Below are 18,631 nucleotides of genomic sequence, written 5' to 3'. Positions count from 1 at the left end.
TCAAAAAGTCGTTTCACTTGGGTCACAATAGGAAAGACTATTGCAACTTCCATATTCATGCCAATTGTAATTTCTTTTTTCTTTTTTTTTTGGTAAAGAAATGCATCATATCATTTTAACTTAATAACTGAAATTCAAAGCAAGGTTCATCATGTGATCTGGCCCCTTGGGAAGGTGGTGAAATTTTAAATCTTTAACTAGCACCTGTTTGTAGAGATTAAAAAAAAAAAAAAAAAAATAAGACACAGCACACACTTTTAATGACACTTTATATTTTACATTTATTGTTATAGCAGAATGAGCTAATCATCTGAGTTGTTCCTGAAGAGGTATTCAGCCTGAAATGGAGTAAAGAGAATATGAATTAAGTTGAAATAATTTGTTGTTAAATAAAACACAGGATATGAATACCATTATACAAGTGTTACCAAAAAGTCCACAGGGTCATCAGGCTTGACCTTACAGCAGTCCACCAGTCCTTGTGTGACAGTGGGCATGACGTATTTCATCAAGTAGTGTCTCATGGGGACAGATCGTGTCTCTAATAGCTCCTGCTCCTGCTTCTTCACCTCAGCCACGTTCCTGTTCTGCAAATACACATCCACAAGCTGAACAATGTAGTCGTTCCAAAGGGAAAGAGAATGCTTTTGCTGCCCATTCATACACTACTGATCAAATGTTTGTGGGCAGTAAATGTCATGTCCCTCATATGGACTTTTATGTTTAGTTATTTTATTTAATAAATACAATAGAAAACTAGAAACAGGAAATTTTAAGAATAAAAAGTTTACATCTCGCAATTGTGAGTTTATATCTCGTAATTCTGACATCTTTTCTCAGAATTGTGAGATATAAACTCGCAATTGCGTGTTATAAAGTCCAATTCTAAGGAAGAGACTGACTTTATATCTCACAATTTTGACTTTATAACACGCAATTGCGACTTTATATCATGCAATTCTGATTTTCTATCTCCCAAATGTGTGTTATAAAGTCAGAATTGCGAGTTTATTTTATCGCAATTGCGAGTTTATATCTCACAATTCTGACTTTATAACACGCAATTGCGACTTTAAATCATGCAATTCTGAGAAAAAAAGTCATCATGTGACACTAAAGAATGGGGTAATGATGCTGAAAATTGTAATAACATTTTGCAATATCAATGGTTTCACTGTATTCTTATTAATTAAATAGTCATGGTGAGCATAAGAGAATTCTTTAAAAACAAATTTACCCATTCGTCCAAAAGAGCAGCCATTTTATCATTGTCCACGAGTTCCTTCTCAACTTCCTCCTTTTTCAGCTGCTGGTGCCATTCATCATCTTTCCTCTTCCTCTTTTCCTGCATTTCCTCTGGACTCAGGCCATAGTTCATGGGCCGCCCCACCGTCTTAATTATCTTCTCCACCGTGGCCACGTTCTCAACGTCTGAGAATGACATCATGAAAACACTATTCTTAATAACAATACCACCCTGCTTCATAACTATCAGCTTATCCGTCAGTTCATTTATCAATTTAATGGTGTGTGGCGTGCCATTATCTTATGTGAGCGCAAAAATAAGTGTGAAAGTTTGGGTTTTAACCGATGTGTTCGGGGTGGATTTCCAGTTCATCGAAATAGTCAAGCAAGGACTCGTCTTCTAGTGAAGTCTCCCTGAATTTTGCAAGACTCTCTGTAAACTCTTCTTGAGTGTAGTGCATTTCCTCTGCCACATTCTGCGGGAGACTCCGAACGCGCTCCTTAAGAAATTCATCAGTGGCTTCCAGTGAGAAGATGAACCCTGAAGGAAAAAGCCAATGGTTGTTAACATGAAACACTGCATTTGCCAGCCCAGTTTTACTTCAGTAGTGTGTCACACACAACCGTTCAAAAGTTTAGGGTCAGTAAGATATTATGTTTTTGAAAGAAGTCTCTTATGCTCACAAAATCTGAATTTATTTGATTAATAATAAGCCTAAATTCAATCTGTTCATCATATAAAGCAATCGAGTCTCTTCAGAAAATTTGGACTAAATTGCTCAATTCATATGGTTTAGTTTTACTATCTCTTTATGAACTTTTTGAATCGTCAAAGTGGTATTTGCTTAGCTGTCTATTGGTGGGACAGAAATCTCTCAGATTTCATCAAAAAGATCTTCATTTGTGTTCCGAAGATGAACGAAAGTCTTACGGGTTTGGAACGACATGAGTGTGAGTAATTAATGCAGCAAACTATCGCTTTAATAAAACAGTACAAACAGTAATATTTAGAAATATTATTACAATTGAAAACAGCTGATTTTAATATTATTTTAAAATGTAATTTATTCCTGTGATGCAAAGCTGAATTTTTTTTGCGTCACATGATCCTTCAGAAATCATTCTAATATGCTGATTTGCTGCTCAAGTAACATTTGTTATTATTATTTATGTTCAAAACATTATTCATATTTTTTTCCAGGATTCTTTGCACAACAGAAAGTGCCGTTTTCCTAACAATGTAAAAGTTTTATGTCACTTTTGATCAACTTAGTTCGACATTGTGGAATAAAAGTTTTAATTTATAAAAACAAAAAAACAAAAAAAAAAACACTTACTGAACTCAAACTTTTGAACAGTGTATTTCCGGGTGAAACAGGGTATTCAATAGGAAGAAAATGGCATGTGGAAGCTGAAGAGTCTCTCAATGTTAATAATTATTTCCCGATGTATCATTGCCACAACTCTTTTATTACATGAACATTAACAAGCATTACATTATTGTGATATTACTAAGAGGTTTGAAGGCTGCATCATGCAATTAAATGTTTTTACCAGCAAAAGTGGTGAAATATGTATGTTCTGAAACTAACCTGGAATCAACACTTTGCTATACTGAGGTGTTGTAGATCTTGTATCTTCTTCTTCCATGTTTGCATCTGGAACATTTTAGAAGTTAAAGGTGAAGACTTTATGTTGCCATTTTGTTTTTTGTTTTTGTCTAAAAGGAATATAGCTGACCATGGAAAAGCTCTTTAGCCTGTGTATAGGTCTTTGGGTATCCATCCAGAACGAATCCTTGATTTCTGCAAGGCATTGAGTTTAGCTTCTCCCTTATGATATGCATCGCATGCTGCTCATCCAACTGGCCTGTGAGAAAACATCATCAAGTAACACTTACTATATCAGATCTGTTACAATCTTACAATCATATTTCTAGATACATAAATCGGATCATGTCGAAGCTTCATTCACTGCATACCATCATTCTGAAGCATGTTGTTCTTTATAGTGTTAAGCTGCTCTTCGGCACCGGTGAGCGTTTCCTCATTCTCCTGTGTCTTCTCACTGCTCTCAAGCAGTTCCTCCTGAAGAACACACACTGAACATTCAAAAGACAGCTTCATATACAGTGGGGCCAAAAAGTTTGAGACTGTTAGTGAAAATACTTCTACTTTATACTTTTTAAAACATATTACTCAGTATACATTATATTATTATCAAATCAATATTTTGATCATCAAATCAATATCAAAATCATTTCCATGATTTTGTGTACAATAAGGTCTCCAACCTCTGGACCCCACCGTGAACTACGTCCCTTATTTTATATATAACTAGAGCAAAATGCCCGTGCAAAATACGGTTTTAAGTGTGTTTTTAGTAATTGTTGGTTTGGTGTGTTTGAGTGCACATTGTAACAATTGCACAGCAAAAGTTCAGTGACATATTTATTTGTGCATGGTAGAAAGCACACAGCATTAAGCAATATAATATTCAGAAGTAAACAGCATAGCTGACATATAGATTCAGTTTACATCCACAAATGAATAAGCGCGTCGATTCAGGGAGCAGTGCAAAGTGCCCGTGCAAAATCAGATTTTGTGAGCTGATCGCCGTCAAAAAAGTTCAGGAGATATTTCTTAGCGAAGGCTGATTTCAACAGTTTCAATATGATAAAAAATAACTTTTATATTGATTCAATAGATTAATTGCATTTTGAAAAAAAAAAAAGTGTCATGAATTTATTGCATTTTTGGGAAAAATTAATCCGTTTTTATAATAAATCTTTGAAAATCAAAATCTGGATTTGAATTTTTTATGTAACCTAAAGATGCTATGTGAAAGTTTGAAACAGAAAATAGTGGTTTTCATCTTGCCACTTTATTAATCAAAATGGATTTATCACGTTTTGGAACCAAACTATAATATTCAGAAGTAAACAGTGTTGCTGACTGAGTGTTTATGTCAGAATGTTTATTTTTAAACCACAACCTTCTTGGGGTTTCTTTGACCGATACAACCCTCTAATGTCAGAATGTTTATTTTTAAACCACAACCTTTTAAAAATGATATATTTAACGATATATTTAACATTTCTCATCCAAACAACGTCAAACTTGGCACTGTACTTACTCGTGCCTGTAGCGAGACACCTGTCGAATTTGAAATCCATTGGACTAACGGTTCGAGAGATATGCGGTTAACAGACACACACACACACAGAGACAGACAGACAGACAGACAGACATTTCTGTAATTTATAGATAGACTAGTGCAAAATGCCCGTGCAAAATCAGTTTTTGTTTGTGTTTTTAGTAATTGTTGGTTTGGTGCCCGTGAAAGAGACTGTGAACGCATTGAATTCAGGGAGCAGGCTAGGTTACTACAAATGATGGCTGTGAATAAAATATAATAGTAAACAGTGTTGCTGACTGAGTGTTTATGTCAGAATGTTTATTTTTAAACCACAACCTTCTTGGGGTTTCTTTGACCGATACAACCCTCTAATGTCAGAATGTTTATTTTTAAACCACAACCTTTTAAAAATGATATATTTAACGATATATTTAACATTTCTCATCCAAACAACGTCAAACTTGGCACTGCACTTACTCGTGCCTGTAGCGAGACACCTGTCGAATTTGAAATCCATCGGACTAACAGTTCGAGAGATATGTGATTAACAGACACACAGACAGACAGAGAGACAGACGTTCCTGTAATTTATAGATAGACTAGTGCAAAATGCCCGTGCAAAATAAGTTTTTAAAGGGATACTCCACTTTTTTTGGAAATAGGCTCATTTTACAACACCCCCAGAGTTAAACAGTTGAGTTTTACCGTTTTCGAATCCATTCAGCCGATCTCCGGGTCTGGGGGTCCCACTTTTAGCATAGCTTAGCATAGATCATTGAATCGGACAAGACCATTAGCATCTCTCTCAAAAAAATGACCAAAGAGTTTCGATATTTTTCCTATTTTTAAACTTGACTCTTCTGTAGTTACATCGTGTAGCCTACTAAGACCGACGGAAAATGAAAAGTTGCGATTTTCTAGGCTGATATGGCTAGGAACTATACTCTCATTCCTGCGTAATAATCAAGAAATTTTGCTGCCGTACCATGAGTGCAGCAGGCGTAATGATATGACGCAGCGCCTGAAAATAGTCCCCAGCTCAGTAACTTAACACAAAGTGGTCAAGCGTATAACTAGACGCGGCAGGCGCGAATTTGACGCGCTATTCGCGTCCGGTGTGAACGCACAGTAACATGTTCACATGGGAGCCGAAATAAAAACGGACACGCCACGCAGCTGAGCTGATGGAGATTTGCCGTTCGATCGGTAAGAGAATATTAACCTCGTTTAAGCCTGCATAGCCTATTACTACTACTACTACTACTACTACTATTTAACATATTAAACATCATATAGTTACAGGCTAACTTCAGCGCATGACACAGTAATAAAGAAGTAAACAGCGTAGCTTTAAATAAACATTATTAAGAAGTAAACAGTGTGACTTACAGATTCAGTTCCAGAGAGTGTGTGTTTATTGTTTATTTTTAAACATCCAGAGAGTGTGTGTTTATTGTTTATTTTTAAACCACAACCCTTTATGTCAGAATGTTTATTTTTAAACCACAACCTTCTAAAAATGATATATTTAACAATATCTTTTGCATTTCTCATCCAAACAACGTCAAACTTGGCACTGCACTTACTCGTGCCCGTAGCGAGACAGACAGACAGACAGACATAATATATGTATATTCTATTTTATTTATTTATTTTAATTTTATTTATTTATTTTAGATCTATCGTTTGTATGCAACACAACAATTGTTCGTAATTATTGTAGACATTGTTAAAATATTAATAAAAAAAGAAGCTGTTATGTCCTCACTCACCAGTTGTTTGACTTTCTCATTGATGGCTTCATTGACATTAATATGATGAAGTTTGTAATATCTGCACAACTTTACAGCAACTGAGCTTTTGCCAACAGCAGGGGGCCCAATAAGACAGATTTTTATTGGCTGAAGGAAAAGAAAAGCAAAATAGGAGCATGTAAACATATTTTCTTAAGCTATATTGTTTAGAAATGTCTTCAAATTATTAAAAAGCGATAAAAAAATTATTGTTTTTAAAAAAAAAAATCTTTTTTTTCTGATTCTTATTCTAACACATTGCCTCTATCAGCAAATGTTAACAAATCTTACCAACAGTTGCCTTGTCTGTTTGTATTCCTCCACCACACGAAATATGTTATCAACTATTCCAGAGTCATAATCCCAGCAGAGGTTTAATCTGTCCTTTAAGAAAACAGACTCAGTCTGAAGGTTGACACTGAGGTAAAGCAGGTCGGTTTCCTGTTAAAATACACAACAATTATATATTACCTTCACATATTATTTTATGACATGGCAAAAAATGTGTGTTCAGCAAAAACAGCCTACCGTAATTGCCTTTGTGCCACAGGCATCCTCCTTTGGGACTTTTTCTATTTGTCCAGAACCCAGGGCAGAGGCAATGGCCTAAGGAAATAGACAGCTGCGTGTTTACTAATGATTTTCAGTGGTGTTTTCTCATAGAACGTTGTAGGGATGACATCAGAACCTGGAAGACTAAAAACCGCTGATTCCTTCGAGATTTTCCTATGGGATTTTATAATGGTTTTTTTCGATTCATGTGTAAAATAAAGCCTGTGGTAAACATAACATGACGATACTTTGACGTTTTGTTCTACAACGTACACTGCACACACTCACATCTCAACTTGTCTTGTCTAGTTTCTTATTAAAAACATACGTTTTCAAAAATGCTTTAAAAATTCACGTTTTGGCTATGGGTGTGTGTAATTTACGTTGTAGAACAAAACATCAAAGTATAGTCAAGTTATGTTTTACACAGGCTTTATTTTACACATGAATCGAAAGCCCCCATAATAAAATCCCATAGGAAAATCTCAAAGGAACCAGTGGCGAATTAGTCTTCCGCCTTCTGACGTCATACCTGCAGCACTTTATTGCAAAACTAAAGTGTGAGCATTATATTGATCAGTACATCATATAGCAAAGTGTGCAATGATTTAATACTTTCACAATGTCTTCAAAAGTGTTCTTGGAATCATCCACAGCGAGGAAGTAGTGTGTTTTTGGTTTGTGATCGATGATGTTTTGAACCACTCTGAAATAACAAATGATGACAAAAATATCAGATGGGAATAAAATTAAAAAGTGAAACAAAACACAAATCAACATCCCGGGAAAATGACATAACTGCAGTTTCTCAAACCTTGCAAGGTCGTGGATGTGAATGGCAGGAATGATGTTTGTCCCAGGTCCAAAAACAGGAATGCTGCTAAGCTCTCCGAGCCAAGCTGTCTGGGAGAAAGTGAACAAGTTAGGCAACAAAATGTGATTATGAATTCATATTGAAAAATAATGTTGCTCTAATACTTTTGTCATTAATTTAGTACTTTAAAGAAGAAGTGAAACATGCTCTCGCCCATTCCATACTGCAGCCCTGATGTTACAACATAAGTAGACAGCTTTGACTTTTTCTGAAAGAAAAATACAGGAAGTTTGTTTCATATGTTATGGTATTAAGATTGTTTCATATCATAAATGATTTGAAATGTATTAGGCTGGATTCTGGATGGATCATTACAGTCTTCCCCAGTTTAAGCACATGTTTCTCTGTGCTTGTGTGTTCTTTAAAGTTTGGATGTGGTCTTCTTCTTTTGTAGTCGTCTTCAGTCAAGGGAATGTCAGGATCATCCTTAAGATAAAATCAGAAAAAGTAGCAAAATGAATGATGTCGGGTCTGTTTATGGTCACTGGTACAGAACATTCTAGCTGATAATATAAGCATAATGAAAAACAAAGTGAAAAGTGTAATGTGTAATTTGTAAAAGAATAAAAAAAATAAAAATAAAATATTTATTTCTAACTTTTTTAACAATTGTCACCAAAAAAAAGAAGGTAAAAACAAGGATTTTCGATGTGGAGTCAAATTTATGGAAGTTTTCTGCCACAGAATAAAAAAAAAGATAATTGTGACTGGAATTCTGGCTTTTTCCTCGCAATTGGTGTTTACATCGCACAATTTTTACTTTTTTTCTCAGAATTGCACGTTTATATCTCGCAATTCTGTCTTTATAATTCACAATTGTGAGTTTATGTCTCATTATTTTGAGAAAAAAAGTTTGAATTGCGAGACATTAACTTTTTCCATTTAAGTAAAATATTCCTTTTTTTTTTATTGTGACATAAAATCACAATTGTCAGCTCACAATTCAGATTGCGAGTTTATATCTCACAACTCTGAGTCAGAAACAAAAGTCTGAAGTGCAAGATACAAACTGACAATTTTGACTTTTTTTTCTCGCAATTGCAAGTTTTTACTCCGCAAAATGTGAGATATAAACTTGCAATTGTCAGCTCACAATTTGGACTTTGTGAGAATTGCAAGTTTATATCTCATAACTCTGACTTCATAACTCGCAATTGTGAGTTTGTCTCATAATTCGGAGAAAAAAGGATGAACTGCGATTCAGACTTTGTAACTCGCAACTGCGATTAAAAAAAGGTCATAACTGTGTGATAAAAAGTTACAATTACCTTCTTTATTTTTTATTCCATGGTGGAAAAAAGTTTTAATACAAATTTGGACCTCATTGTATTATATAAATATTTAAAAGCAACACTCACAGGATCAGCTGGTTTGGTCATTGCCCATGTCATGATTGTTGACAGCAGGATAAATATTTTTGAAGACCCAAAATGTTCAATTTCAGAGTGCAGGGCTACAGGAAACACAGATTTAATATACAGTTTTATAGATTGGTATGAATAAAGAAATAAACAGAAAATACATTAAATGGCGTTAAGGCTGTCTCCTAAAACCTAGTGAGCTGCAAAATGAGACAGAATTTTGGTCATCTGAACGTGCCTCACCATGTTTTGAGATGCAGCCTAGATAAATAGTCTAGAAATCTGAGGAATTGTTACCTGAAATGGCCCATGTTGCCTCATCTATGAGATCAGTGTGTTCAGTGATATTATACACAATAACATCACACTGCATCAGATACTGCAGGAGCTCCTCTCGACTCACAGACTGAAATATGATGAAACAAGATGCTCAAAATTGCTCTAGGTTCCCAGCTTGCAAAGTTTTAGGACGCAACTGAGACTTGTTACAAGGGTCAAGGACAAAAGTGTTGCCTCCTCATAAAAGGTCATTATCTGATATTTTATGAAATGTATTGACCTTGACACACAGTGGTCATCTATTATTTAATTTCTTGTTTTGTTTTCTTTGGGTTCGTCTCAATCAGTTCCCTAACTCGTGAATCAGTATATCCTGTACATGAATTCGGGCACTATAAGGGTAACGTGCCCTGGGCCTGTGCTCATCGATGTTGTCATATGAACTCTTATTTTGAAGTGATTTTCTGTGCCCAATGTGTCCACCTATGTTCTCTTCATGTGTTTAGTTCCTGTTTGCCTTGTTTGTCTTCGTAGTTTCCCTTATTAGTTTTCAGTTACTTATCATCTACAATTGTTCATCATTAGCCCTCGTGTTCCCTGTGTATTTGTACCCGTTTCAGTTGTCTTTTTTCAGTCATTGTTTTTGCATGCCTTTGTAAGCTGTTGCGTTTGGCTCTGTAACATGTGCCCTGGGTCTGTGTTCATCAATGTTTTCATATGGACTCTTATTTTAAAGTAATTTTCTGTGCCCATTGTCCCTAAGTTCTTTTCCCGTGTTTAGTTCCGGTTTGCCTTGTTGCCTTGATTGTCTCTGTAGTTTTCCATAGGAACTTATCTACACCGGTTAATCATTAGCCCTTGTGTTCCCTGTGTATTTATAACCCTGTGTTTCAATTATCTTTTGTGTTTTTTTTTTTTTTTTGCATGTCTCTCTTTGTAAATTTTTGTGTTCCTGGTTTCTTCTGTCTAGATTATGTCTCTGATTCCCCTGTTTGGATTATGTTCCTGTCTTTGTTTTTGATTATCTTGATTTGTGTTCTTTGAATTGTTTCTGCACCTGGATTCTCACCTCTCCTCATCCCAGCTTAAAACATAACAATAGGGTCCCTTGCTCACAACACATTGGGACACTCCATTTCTGGCGACATGAAAACATCTGTGTTGAACAGCTAGCATCACTACTGATATTTATGAATAACAGCAGAACTGATGCTTTTTTACTTTTTTTGTTATGCTATTTAAAGTACATTAAGATAAATAATTTGATAGTTACATTTCCCTTCAACTGTAAATTATCTATAATGGTAGCTAGATTTTTCACTACCTGTCTATCAGTGTTTGTGTAATATAACGTTTTTTTTCAATACATCTGTCTTGGAAGTTTGGACTTCTGTACAATACTTCTGGACAATACATCTATCACGATGTGTATTGAGCTGGCTTGTGCAATATATTTGTGCTTCAGAATTTACTTATCTTGGACTTTTTAGGGAGCAAAGTTTCAGTGCAGTGGAATTTGTGACTGAGACAGCCCTTAAAATGGCAGATTCCCTGATCAGTGCCCTGACTACTGAACTAGAAAGCTGATTGAGACAAACCTTTTTCTGCATGTTGTTTGCAGCACATGCCTTTAATTTGGTGGACAGAAATACTTTTATTTTTAAATAATATACTATTTTATATTTATAAAAAACTGCTTCACTGTTTATTTCATATTTTCTAAGAAATAATAAAAACTAAAGAATTTAATTATTTTAAGAATTCCATTATATTAATGATTTTTTTTTTCCATAAGCACCATTGTATACAAAATATCATGATATATCACCTACAAATGTTTGTTTTTTTTTGATTCCGAAAAAATAACTAAATTAATTTTAATTCAGAATTTTAAAATGTGCTGTTCATAGAAGTGTATTGTGTGCGTGAATCTCACAAAAAAAAAACATCTACAATACCACAAAAGAAATGACAGATGATAAACTTAACTAACCCAATATTCCTCCAGTGCAAAACGTAGTTTTTTTGCACCTTTATTCGCAACTGTTCCGACTATCTGAAATCGTGAGCCTTCTGAAGCCTGTTCTTGTTTGTCTTCCTCCTCTTCATTAGCGAGAGACTCTCCGACGACACACGACGACAAGAACTAAACAAAGCAACATTAAGCCACAGCGCTTATTATATTAATGTAATTTATGTACCTAATGACTCTTTTACCTGCGCGATATATTTGGATGAGTATGAGTCGATGTTGTTGAAAAAGACTCGCTTGGAGCGGCTCTCGCTGTGGTTGGCCATGTTTGTCGTTTGGTTGCTATGGAGACTTGGAAAGATCACACAGTGGACAAAACTTTTTGGATGGCACGAAATATCAACGCAATGTATTTTATAAAACCTTGTCCTAAAGATTTGTAATTATTATTGTTGAGATATTTGTACACTTCACTATAAATGCATTAGGCTACATGACAAAATGTTTAAAAGTTTTTTGCATTTCAAGAGACAATATTGACAACTGTGTCTAAAATGTAGCTGTAATTGCAATGACAGGACAATTAATTGTTAATTACAAGAAGAATTAATTACGAGATTTAAATACGAAACAACATGTGCACAAACGAGTGCTCAATTTTTTTTTTTTTTGTATAAAAGCCATGCATTCATGAAGAAAATAAACTTATAAAATGTGCAATAATATTTTAGTAACTTGAAATCTAACAGTCTTTTAGTAGAGTTTGTGTGTTTGGTAGTACTTTCAGAGAAGTCAGAAATATCTCAAATGTTTTTCTTTAATTTATTATAACTTAGGATTACTATTATAAACGCTGGTAAATCAATATTTTGACTGTATGTCAGTCATTATTTAGTTTCATTTTGTTTATTGTTTGCAAGTTATTGCATGTACATATCAATGTTTTGCTGTTTCTGAATAAACGTGGCAAAAATGTCATTAAACCTTTTCATTAAAATAGTCAAATACAATTCATAGCCAGAAACCAGTTTGCTTTGCAAGGGACTGCATTAGGAAAGTAAATTTAGAGATTCAGAAACGTATGCCCGGTTTCACAGAAAAAACAAGGCCTAGTCCCAGACTAAAATGCATGTTTGGGCAGTTTTAACTGAAACTAACTTGCACTGGCATATCTTAAAATATGCCAGTGTCATTGTATTGTCTCAACGTACACCATGCAGTAATGTTTTTTTCTAGCTCCTAACTCACTAACCTTTTACTGAAAAACACATAAAATAACAGTTAAAAAGAAAGGTCTGCTTTTATTTGCACAATGTTATTTTGTTATTTATCTTGCCGTACTACGGAGCCCCTAAAGGGACATGGTGGTGGGGGGAAAAATGAGATGGAGGAAAAATAATAAGGCAATGTATTTGCGTTCTCTATGCGTCATGCCAGTAGACAAAACCAAATTAACCAATGTTTTTTTAATCAAATTTAAAACATGGTTAAATAAGTGCAAACATGTTGTCTAATGTCAAAAACATTTAAAGTGTATACATTTAGTGTAATGAGATGCTGTTATTTCACACAGAGGTGAAGTCAAGTCAGCATGTGCTTGTGACATGAAACAATGCTCACAAGTTTATTCAGAATCTTCATCATTTAAGCATGATCTCATCATTCTTAGGTTGAAGTCAGGTAAAACGACCTACTTCTAATCCTGATCCTGGAGATCTACCTTGAATTGGGCACCCCTGTGCTGCATCCTTCGAAGGCCGGTTGCGTTACCGCAGCGCGACGAAGGTTGTCCCAATTCGAAGGCTCCTCCAAATGAGTCCTTCATTTCATGTACATTAATGAATGATACAACAGATGAATCCTTCGCTGCCTTGTCTATCCCAGAAATCATAGCGCGCCTGTGATGACAGGATTTTTTAGATAAATTGCGCATTACACTTTTAAATGTAAGTATTGGGTTTCAGTTATCACATATCTAATGATACGAATGAAAAAAACAAACAGTTTATGAACCCTGTTTTGTTTTTAGACAGTTTAATATAACTTTCAAAAAAGTCCAGTTGTACTGTTCTCGCTGAGGTGTAACAACTCCAACTAAACAGTGAGCTAAACTCTCTCTATTCATGAACATGAAGAAATCCAAAATTCCTTGTATGCAGATTTATTTTCTTCACATTGTACTGAATCCATACATATGAGATGAGTGATGAGAAATGAGAGAGTGAAACTAGAAAACAAACAGCAAAATACTGAAATTAGCTAAACCACTTAGCTTTATGAACATTACTTTTACAGCACAAAATCAAATGCTTAAAAGTTATCTTAGTCAGAACAAAGATTATATACATACAAGCGATGCTTCTGCTGGGGAATCAACGGGCAAGATGAATTTTCTCTGACAAAATGACTGTCTGCATTTTTAACCAGTCTGCCGTTTCTATCGCGTTTCTAATGCGGTTTCCTACTTCCTGTTTTAGCTCAGTTAACAAACGTCAAAATAAGAGTCTGCATGAAACTGAAAGTATACCAAATTAAAAGCATAAAAATTAAACTTAAATGCCTGAAGGGCAGAACACTCCCCGTCTGACCTTAAAGGTCACTATTAACTATCAAATGTCTCCGAATCTTCAGTCTTTGGGCAGAAGAAGAACTACTTCTGACACTGGTCTCAAGAACACCTTCGCAGAACCTTGATCTGATGTCCTGAGCTCCACCTTCCTTACTTTGCTGTCTCTCCCAGGGAAGACAGCTGTGATCCTTGCCATAGGCCATGTGTTACGTGCAGCTTGACTGTCCTTCAGGAGCACAATGTCCCCTTCTTTCAGGTCCTGTTGAGAATCTCTCCATTTCTGGCGGACTTGCAGGGTGGGGAGGAACTCCTGACGCCAGCGACGCCAGAATCTGTCAGCGAGAGCTTGGACTTGTTTCCATTGTCTACTGAAAAGATCCTTTTCTGTGAAGTCTCCGAGCGGTGGAGCAACCCCAACCTTCTGGGTAAGTATCTTTGCAGGAGACAATATGAACGGTGACTCTGGGTCAGTGGAGACTGGAACGAGATGCCTGCCATTGATTATCGCAGTCACTTCCATCATGAGTGTGCACAGGACGTCGTGGGTAAGTTGGATGTTCTCTTGAAGCAGGATTGCATCGAGGATCCGTCTTGATAGGCCTATCATACGTTCCCTTGATCCACCCATATGGGACGCATGAGGAGGATTAAACACCCATGAGCACCCTTGTTGACTCAAGAAGTTCTGCACTTTGAAGTCAGGTTGTTGTCGGCTTAATCCCAGTTCTTTTGCAGCTGCCACAAAGTTTGTTCCGCAGTCCGATCTTATCTGCTTTGCAGGTCCCCGTATGGCAAAGAAATGTCTCAATGCATTGATGCAACTGGACGTGTCTAGGGAGTCAATGATCTCGATGTGCACGGCTCGGGAGCTCATAAAGCAGAAGAGCATTGCCCACCTTTTACTTTGGGCCTGTCCACCTAGTGTACGCCTGGAGACGATTTGCCATGGTCCAAACACATCCACTCCTACATAAGTGAAGGGTGGACATGTGTGCAAGCGTTCTGGAGGCAAGTCTGCCATAAGTTGTTCCTCTGTTCTTCGGCGTAACTTCCGGCACACTACATATTTGTGCAAGACAGAGGCAATAAGCCGTTTTCCACCTATGATCCAGAAGCCCGCTGCTCTCAGGGCCCCTTCTGTGAAGTGGCGGCCTTGATGCTTTACCTCTTCATGATATTGTCGCACCAACAGCAGAGAAACTTGGCTGGTCTTGGGCAAGATGATGGGGTTTTTTTCTTGAGTGCTCAAGTCAGTGTGTTTTAATCTGCCACCAACACAAATCAGATCACCTTCAAGAACAGGTCTGAGTTTGTGAAGAGAACTGTCCTTGGTTACAGCTTGTCCAAGCTCAAGAACTGCGAACTCTTTTGCATAAACACCTTCCTGTGCTGCTCTGATGATGATGTGTCTCGCCTGAGACAACTCATCCGGAGTACGTGGGAGGTTGCAGTGATGCCATCCCTTACATTCACTGGACTTGTTGTGTCTATAAGCACTGGCTATGTGGATGAGTAGGGCAATAGCCCTGGTGAGGGAGTGCATACATGAAAACCGCTGAAACCGCGTGGTGGTAAGACCTCGGTTTTGAGTCTGAGTAAGAAAACTACTCACTTCAGGTCGTATTTCCATGTCTGATTCTGGGTTGACAAGTTCAAACATCCAGCTTGTATCTGTGTCAGATGGATTTGGTTTGTGTAAAAAGGCTGGTCCAGTGAACCACATAGTCTTTGTCAGTTGGGACGCAGGAACTGACCTGGATGCGTGGTCAGCCGGGTTGTCCTCTGTGTTGACGTAGAACCATTGGTTAGGCCTTGTGGATTGACGAATTCGTCTGACTCGATTGTGAACGTAGACGTAGAAGCGTTTTGTCTGATTGTAAATGTAACCAAGCACAACCTTGCTGTCACAATAGAACTTGATCTCATCAAGCTTCAGGTCCAGTTCATCTTGGATAAGTTCGGCGACTTCCACGGCTAATACTGCGGCACACAATTCCAACCGAGGAATGGTAGGTTCGGACTGTGGTGCCAGCTTAGCCTTCCCTAGAATGAATCCTACTTCGACTTGTCCCTCAGCTTGAATGGTCCTGAGATATGCCACAACTCCAATGGCTTTTGTGGACGCGTCGGAGAACACACATAGCTCTTTGTGTACAGCATTGGAAAGTGACGTTGCTGTGTATGAACGAGGGATATGCAGCTTACTTAAGTCATGGAGTGACTCACGCCATGCTTCCCATTGCTTCAACTTTTGTTCTGGAAGAGGATCATCCCAGTCGCATGTGTTGACACGGAGTTCCCTCAAGAGACTTTTGCCTTCAATAATCACCGGTGCGACCATGCCTAAAGGATCGAAGACACTATTCACCGTTGACAGAACTCCCCTGCGAGTGAAGGGTTTCTTGTGCTCTGAGACTGTGAATGTGAAAGTGTCTGTTGTTGTCTCCCACAGCAGTCCCAAACTGCGTTGCACTGGTGTAACTTCACCACTCAAGTCAAGGTCTTTCAGAACTGCTCTGTCCTCTGGTGCAAAGGCCTGAAGAACAGCTTCACTGTTTGAGGCAAACTTGTGAAGCCTCAAATTCGATTCACTGAGAGAGGTCTGTGTTCTCTGTAGCAGACTGATGGCTTCAGCTTCAGTTGGCACACTGATGAGCCCATCATCTACGTAAAAATGATGTTCAACAAACTGGACCGTGTCTTCTCCGTATTTGTGTGCACCTTCATGGATGGCTCTCCTTAGTCCGTAGATGGCAACGGATGGTGACGGACTGTTGCCGAAAACATGGACCCTCATCCTGTAGTCGATAATGTCCTTAGACATGTCATTGTCTCTGTACCACAAAAACCTTAGGTAGTTCCTGTGGTCTCTGCGGACAAGAAAGCAGTGGAACATCTGCTGTATGTCAGCGATCACTGCTACCTGTTCCTTGCGGAAGCGGATCAGCACCCCAATTAGTGAGTTATTGAGGTCTGGGCCTGACAGAAGAACACCATTCAGAGATGTGCCGAAGTACTTTGCGCTGGAGTCAAACACCACGCGGATGCTTCCAGGCTTTTGTGGGTGGTAAACTCCGAAAGTAGGCAGGTACCAACACTCTTCATTCTCCTCCAGTGGAGGAGCTACTTCTGCATGTCTGTTGTCAAATATTTTCTTCATGAATTCTAGAAACTGGTCTCTCATCTCAGTTTTTCTCCGCAGCGTTTTCTCCAGGGAGGCAAAGCGAGTGAACACCTGTTCGCGGTTGTTGGACAAGCGTTGACGGGGAACTCTAAAGGGTAGAGGAGCGACCCAGTTGTTTGACGTGTCGCTATACATTTCTTGGTCCATGATTTCCAAAAAGATTGTGTCCTCCATGGACTGGGCGGGTTTGTTGTCGGACTCAGTCTCACTGAAGACATGTAGTCCAAGGGCCTCCAACGATGCCTTGTGTGGTTTGTTCTTCTGCTCCTTGCCATTGGACACATCTTCATTCAGCTTCATGAAGCCTTTACATGGTCTGAGAATAGAGGGTCGGCCATTCTCTAGCACACTTGTCTTCATTGCACTTACAGCTGGTTTGTGTGCATTTCCTAGGCACACGTCTCCTACCAAGACCCATCCCAAATCCAGTCTTTGTGCAAAGGGGGCGTTGTGAGGTCCGCTCACTTGCTGTCGGACTTAATGGACTCTCACAATGTCTCTGCCTAGCAAAAGGAGGATTTCCGCCTTGGGGTCGAGTTCTGGTATGTGTGCTGCTACTCTTCGTAAGTGAGGATGGTGACGGGCTGCATCAGGCGTCGGTATTTCAGAGCGATCAATGAGAATGTCATTACACTCAATTAGCGGTGGTAGCAATAGGCTAGTCTGCCTATCAAGCGATTCGACCTGGAAACCCTCTGCCTTTCTGCCTGACGTCTCAACCAATCCGGCACAGGTCTTCAATGTGTAAGGGAATGGTTGGCCCTTGATGTTGAAAAGCTCGAAGAAATCTGAACGCACCAGTGAACGGTTACTTTGATCATCCAAAATAACGTACATGTTGGTTGCCTTTTCACGTTGACCTTGAGGGTATATTCGTACCAGACAGATCTTCGAGCAGGATCTTGCTGTACGATCTGGACCACATACCTGGGTGCAGTGTGAGGAGATGGCTGTGCTGTCGCTAACATGTTCCTCTTCCTCCCCGTCATTATCTGGTGGGGGTGTAGGCCTTCTGTAGACTTGAGGTGGTGGACCTGGATGCATAGCAGCATGATGTCGTTCACTGTCGCACTCCAGGCACTTTACTGCTGCTTTACAGTCTCTTGCAAGATGACTTGCTGATATGCAGCACTTGAAACAAATTCCATTCTCCTTGAGAATGCGCTTTCTTTCTTCAAGAGTCTTCCCTCTAAATACTCTGCATTTCCTTAGAGAATGTGGTTTGTTGTGAATGGGGCAGTTTTTCTCTGGCCCACCGGGCTTTCTCTCAGGTGAGTTCGCAGGTGGGTCTTTACCTGAAGAGATGTCTGTCTTGTAAACGGACATTTTTCTTCCATGATTATTTGAGACTACCTTGTCTGACTTCAGTCCGTTGTTGCTGGCGTATAGAAGCATGAAACTGGGATCATTCCTCCGGCGTGCTTCGTCGCAGATGAAATCGGCAAAGTAATCAAATGGGGGGAAGTAGCCTTTGTTATCTTCTTTAAATTTTGAGCCAACTGAGAGCCATTTCTCCTGTAGCCCGTGAGGGAGTTTCTCCACGATGGGCCCAATGCCTCTGGCGGTATCCAGGTAGGCCAATCCTGCGAGGTAACCTTCTTCTCTGGCACCCTGTATTTCCATAAGAAGATCGCCTAAGTCTCTCAGCTTCCCATAATCTTTGG

General features: G+C 38.4%; 1 protein-coding gene across 2 annotated transcripts; it reads right to left on the bottom strand.

The window, feature by feature from the left end:
* Positions 1–161: 161 nt before the first annotated feature.
* On the bottom strand, positions 162–13,029 carry ak7a (adenylate kinase 7a). 2 transcript variants are annotated; one of them, XM_084433078.1, is made up of 19 exons: positions 12,909–13,029; positions 11,460–11,565; positions 11,236–11,388; positions 9,261–9,369; positions 8,961–9,055; positions 7,918–8,028; positions 7,727–7,810; positions 7,543–7,631; positions 7,344–7,434; positions 6,705–6,782; positions 6,468–6,617; positions 6,156–6,284; positions 3,227–3,332; positions 2,986–3,114; positions 2,838–2,903; positions 1,589–1,786; positions 1,238–1,431; positions 429–587; positions 162–338 (listed from the first exon to the last, which is right to left on the bottom strand). In XM_084433078.1, the coding sequence occupies exons 2-19, from the start codon at positions 11,538–11,540 to the stop codon at positions 303–305; spliced, it is 2,058 nt and encodes a 685-aa protein (XP_084289204.1). In that variant the 5' UTR covers positions 11,541–11,565; positions 12,909–13,029; the 3' UTR covers positions 162–302. The 2 variants fall into 2 exon arrangements, with proteins under 2 accessions (XP_084289204.1, XP_084289203.1); XM_084433077.1 differs by lacking the exon at positions 12,909–13,029 and having other exon boundaries at positions 11,460–11,841.
* Positions 13,030–18,631: the final 5,602 nt, after the last annotated feature.

The sequence above is a fragment of the Rutilus rutilus genome (assembly GCF_951802725.1).
Source record: "Rutilus rutilus genome assembly, chromosome: 15".
Classification (NCBI taxonomy): Eukaryota; Metazoa; Chordata; class Actinopteri; order Cypriniformes; family Leuciscidae; genus Rutilus; species Rutilus rutilus.
This window is presented reverse-complemented; position numbering and strand designations above follow the sequence as displayed.

Excerpts from the sequence above, each read along its gene's own strand:
- ak7a (XM_084433078.1), bottom strand. The coding sequence starts at position 11,540 with ATGGCCAACCACAGCGAGAGCCGCTCCAAGCGAGTCTTTTTCAACAAC. Across the intron at positions 6,783-7,343 it reads CTTTTGAAGACATTGTGAAA|GCCATTGCCTCTGCCCTGGG; the intron begins GTATTAAATCAT and ends CTATTTCCTTAG. Across the intron at positions 6,285-6,467 it reads AACAGACAAGGCAACTGTTG|CCAATAAAAATCTGTCTTAT; the intron begins GTAAGATTTGTT and ends CTTTTCCTTCAG.